Source organism: Pteropus vampyrus, unplaced genomic scaffold (genome assembly GCF_000151845.1).
Source record: "Pteropus vampyrus isolate Shadow unplaced genomic scaffold, Pvam_2.0 Scaffold454, whole genome shotgun sequence".
Lineage (NCBI taxonomy): Eukaryota > Metazoa > Chordata > Mammalia > Chiroptera > Pteropodidae > Pteropus > Pteropus vampyrus.
Window position 1 is genome coordinate 431745 of NW_011889235.1, and position 3650 is coordinate 435394.

At 54.9% G+C, this 3650-nt stretch overlaps 1 protein-coding gene across 1 annotated transcript in view; it reads left to right on the plus strand.

The window, feature by feature from the left end:
• Window positions 1-3650, plus strand: part of LOC105306712 (deleted in malignant brain tumors 1 protein-like) — a 95385-nt gene that overhangs the window by 87273 nt on the left and 4462 nt on the right. Inside the window, exons 23-24 of the mRNA XM_011381895.1 lie at window positions 1075-1250; window positions 3094-3476. Of these exons, the coding sequence (XP_011380197.1) occupies window positions 1075-1250; window positions 3094-3476 (559 nt within the window). The remainder of the gene's footprint in view (window positions 1-1074; window positions 1251-3093; window positions 3477-3650) is intronic.

Here is a 3650-nt window from a genome sequence, read left to right on the forward strand (position 1 = left end):
GGGGCTGAGTGAGTCTGGTCACTGTGCTTCCTGGCCTGGGCACTGGCCATAGGTTACTGCCCTGTCTTGCTTCTGTGCTGGGGTCACATACTTCGTATTTCCCAGCCTGAGTTTCCGAGTGTGCCGTGAGCATGGGAAGGGTCACCAACCAGAGTTCATGCGTGAGACGGTGTTTACCACCTGCAAAGCCCTTTACTTACTATTCTCTTGCTCCAGCAAATCTTTGTGGTGGTGACACTCACATTGTCAACATTGCTTCACACATGCCAGAATCCCTCCCTCCGGCTCACCAGGAGGCCCTGGGTTCTCCTTCCTCTGGCATCGCCCTGGGGTAATTTCATGCCATTGTATTCCAACTTCAATAGCTACATCAAATCAGCCCATTTCCCTACGTTGCGTGTCTACCGCTGGCTCCATCACCCTCTTCCAGTGTTTCTGCACAGTTGACATTTGCTTTTCATCATTCTTCCCTCTCCATGGAGAGCTGACTCTGTCGTACCCAAGGACAATGGCAAAATCTCCTTCTTTCCTAGAGTCTGAGGCTGCAGAACAGGAGGTCTAGGAGAGCAGTGGTCTGAGGGAGAAAGAACAGGCCGTGAGGGGGACCAGCTTCTGTGTCTCTACTGAAATTTCTCTGTCTCTGTCCACTCACTGGGCTTTGGGAGGTTGGGGAAGAAGCCCCTTTGCACCCATCCTGCCTCCCCCTTTGCTTCCACTCTTTTTCCAACCTACCTCTCCTACAAAAGCCCAGATAGACACACGTTCAGGCTCAGGTGTTCTCAACATGTGAAATGAGTGGTCCTTGAAATCCTTAGAAGAGGCTCTGACTCACATCCCATGGGATGCATGCTGTGGGTGGGATCCCCAAGGATATGGTGGGACTTTTGGAAAAAGGAGATATAAATAAAGTCAATGAAAGTCACGTCTAAGGTGGGGGTGGTGATGAGAACTCAGCCAACCCGGGGTACTGTCCATGGTACTTGATAAACATACGGCCACACCCGGCACTGCAGCCCTACAGACCAGTGTACCAGGTTCTCCGTGTGAGCTTCTCCCCACCCCCTCCTCCTGCAGCCCAGCTCTCCTGCTTGCCTCACCTCTTCCAAGTCGTCATTGACCGAGGATACCTCCGGAGACTGGGCTACTCCTCCTGGGATGTCCACCTGAACGATGAGCTCTGTCGCCCCCAGGTCACGGGGCGCTACCTGATCTTCAGCATTCCCTATGGCCGCTGTGGCACTGTCCAGCAGGTAAGAAGTCGACAAGGTGGTGGCACCCTTCTGTGGATAGAGGCCAAGGAGAAAGGTTTCAAAATTCAACCACCGGCTAAAAACCTGGGTGGAAAGAGAGGAAAGCCACAAGACGTGACTTGGTTGGAAATTGAATTCATTCAAATAGTCTTCACAATGCCAATAATCACTTTCATTCCATATGTGACATTTTGGCTATTGGGTATGTGCAGACCACAGTCATTTTTTTGCTCTGGAAATTCTAGTTTTCACCTCAGAAGTTTCTGCCTTAGGAGCCATGCTGGAAGCCCCCTGGTGTCTGGGAGGAGGACAGCCCCAGAAGCTTCTGGGCCATAAGGGAGGATGCTCAGCTGTCCTCTCTGGCCCTGGCTAGCCTGGCTTCCTCAGCAAGCCTTGTATGCTGAGCATTGTGCCAGGGCCAGAGGACACAGCAGGTCAGGACCACCTGGGGTGACGGTTGGTCCCAGGCCACCCACTGGGAGAACACCACAGAAAGCTTCTGTGTCTGATTTCAGAGCCAATGAACGAGCAACCTTTTAGGTACTGAGGACTCTGCAGCCAACAAGACTGACAGGGCCTGTCCACGGCTCTTACAGTCCAGAAAAGGGAGACAGGCATGGAACCAACACACAAATGAGAGTCCTTCCTAGAAAACAGGGTTAAGAAGAAATAAAGCAAGGAAGGGAACAGAAGGCCACTTCGAACAGGGTGGCCAAGGCCCAAGGCCCAAGGCCTGAATGAGGAGGTGGAGCCAGGTCAGGATGGACAGGAGGAATGCCCCAGGCAGGCAGTGGGCAGGCGCACAGGCCCCAAGGCAGCCGCAAGCATGGAGGGCTCAGGAAGGGACTCGAGGCCCGTGAACTCCAGGAAGCCCAAGGTCGAGTCAGAAAGGGGCAGATTCACGTGTTCACGGAGTTTAGCTTTTCTAGACTGTGCTTTCTCACCAAGGGTGACGTCACCCTCAAGGGGGAGAAGAGATATTGATTCTTAAGGCCAAAAAACAAAAAAGCTTTCTTAATGGATAAAGCACAGATACACATACAGAATCTATGCAGTGTGTATGTCGTACTAACATTTCATAATGGGGGCTGGAGAGGGGGCAGGATGAGTAGAAAAGAAAATGTCTGAAAAGACAGGCCAGAGAGACAGTGGTCTAAGCAGTCCTTGGAGGGCCGAATGTCACAGGACCTGAGTCACGCAAAGCGAGGCTTCTTTGAACAAATGTCCCTGAGCAGGCTGAGTCTCTAGGTGACACACAGGGCTGTGGGAAGGAGGCTGCCAGAGGCGGTGGCCCTCTGCTCATCAGCCATCAGCGCCCCGTTAGCTCCTTCAAGTTATGCTGGATTCGAGGGAGCAAAGCTGAAAGCAGAAGTCACCAGGGCCAGGCCCACAGCTCACATGGAGTCACAACCGGTCTGGGGTTAGGACAGTACTAACTGTGTAAGCGCTCGTGGCCTGACCTCGCAGGAAGAGCCTGAGCGAGGATCGGAATTCAGCTCGGGTGTCTGCGCTTGTCTGAGAAGCCCACGGGCTGAGGAGGGGAATGGGTGGAGGATCACAGTAGCCAGTGGGGGCCTCCCGCCACAGCCCGGCCCTCACGGGAGGGGAGAAGGGAGTCCAGGCTCACCCACCGGGGGCTCCCTGCATGCACCCCAAACTCCAAGGAGCAAAGATATACGGTCACCGCATCATGGCATTAGGTACCGCGGAGGTGAGGCCCAAAGCCTCTGGCCTCCAGCCCGTCAGCGAGCTAGCACCAAGCAGCAGAGGTCTCCACTCATAAAGGAAGATGCTTGTCGGCGGCCAGGAGCACCAGCCACCAGCTCCCCTCTTGTCCTCTCAGGAAAGCCTTGGCTCCCGCAGCTACTCCAACTCCATCAGAGGCCGAATGTCGGGCCACCCCAGCCGGGTCATTGTGAGACACAAGGTGCCTCAGCTGAAGCTCACCTGCAGGGCAGACGGCCAGTCAGCCATTGAAATTGTTCCTGGGGCGGACATCCCGAGGCAGGGTGCCGGCTACGATGTGGCCATATCATTCCTCGAGTTGCCCGTGGCCCAGCCCGCGGGGAGCAGGGGGCCGTACTATGCCAGGCAGAGGAACGAAGTCTTCCTCCAGGCCACGGTCCGCAGCCCCAATCCCAGCCTGAGGGTCTTCGTGGATACCTGCGTGGCTTCTCCAGATCCCCGTGATTTTACAACTGTCAAGTACGATTTGATCCGGCAAGGGTAAGGAAAATGGAAGGCCCTCTGGGGCTGACTGTTATATTCATGGGGCAGTCCCGTCGGGGAAGGGGACCTGTGGCTTCTCAACTAGTAGTCTTAAATCGTCACCCTGTGCAAGAGTCTTCATCAAGCCCCAGAGGCAGAGTCAAGGCCCTCGCCATCCCTCTGATCCCACTG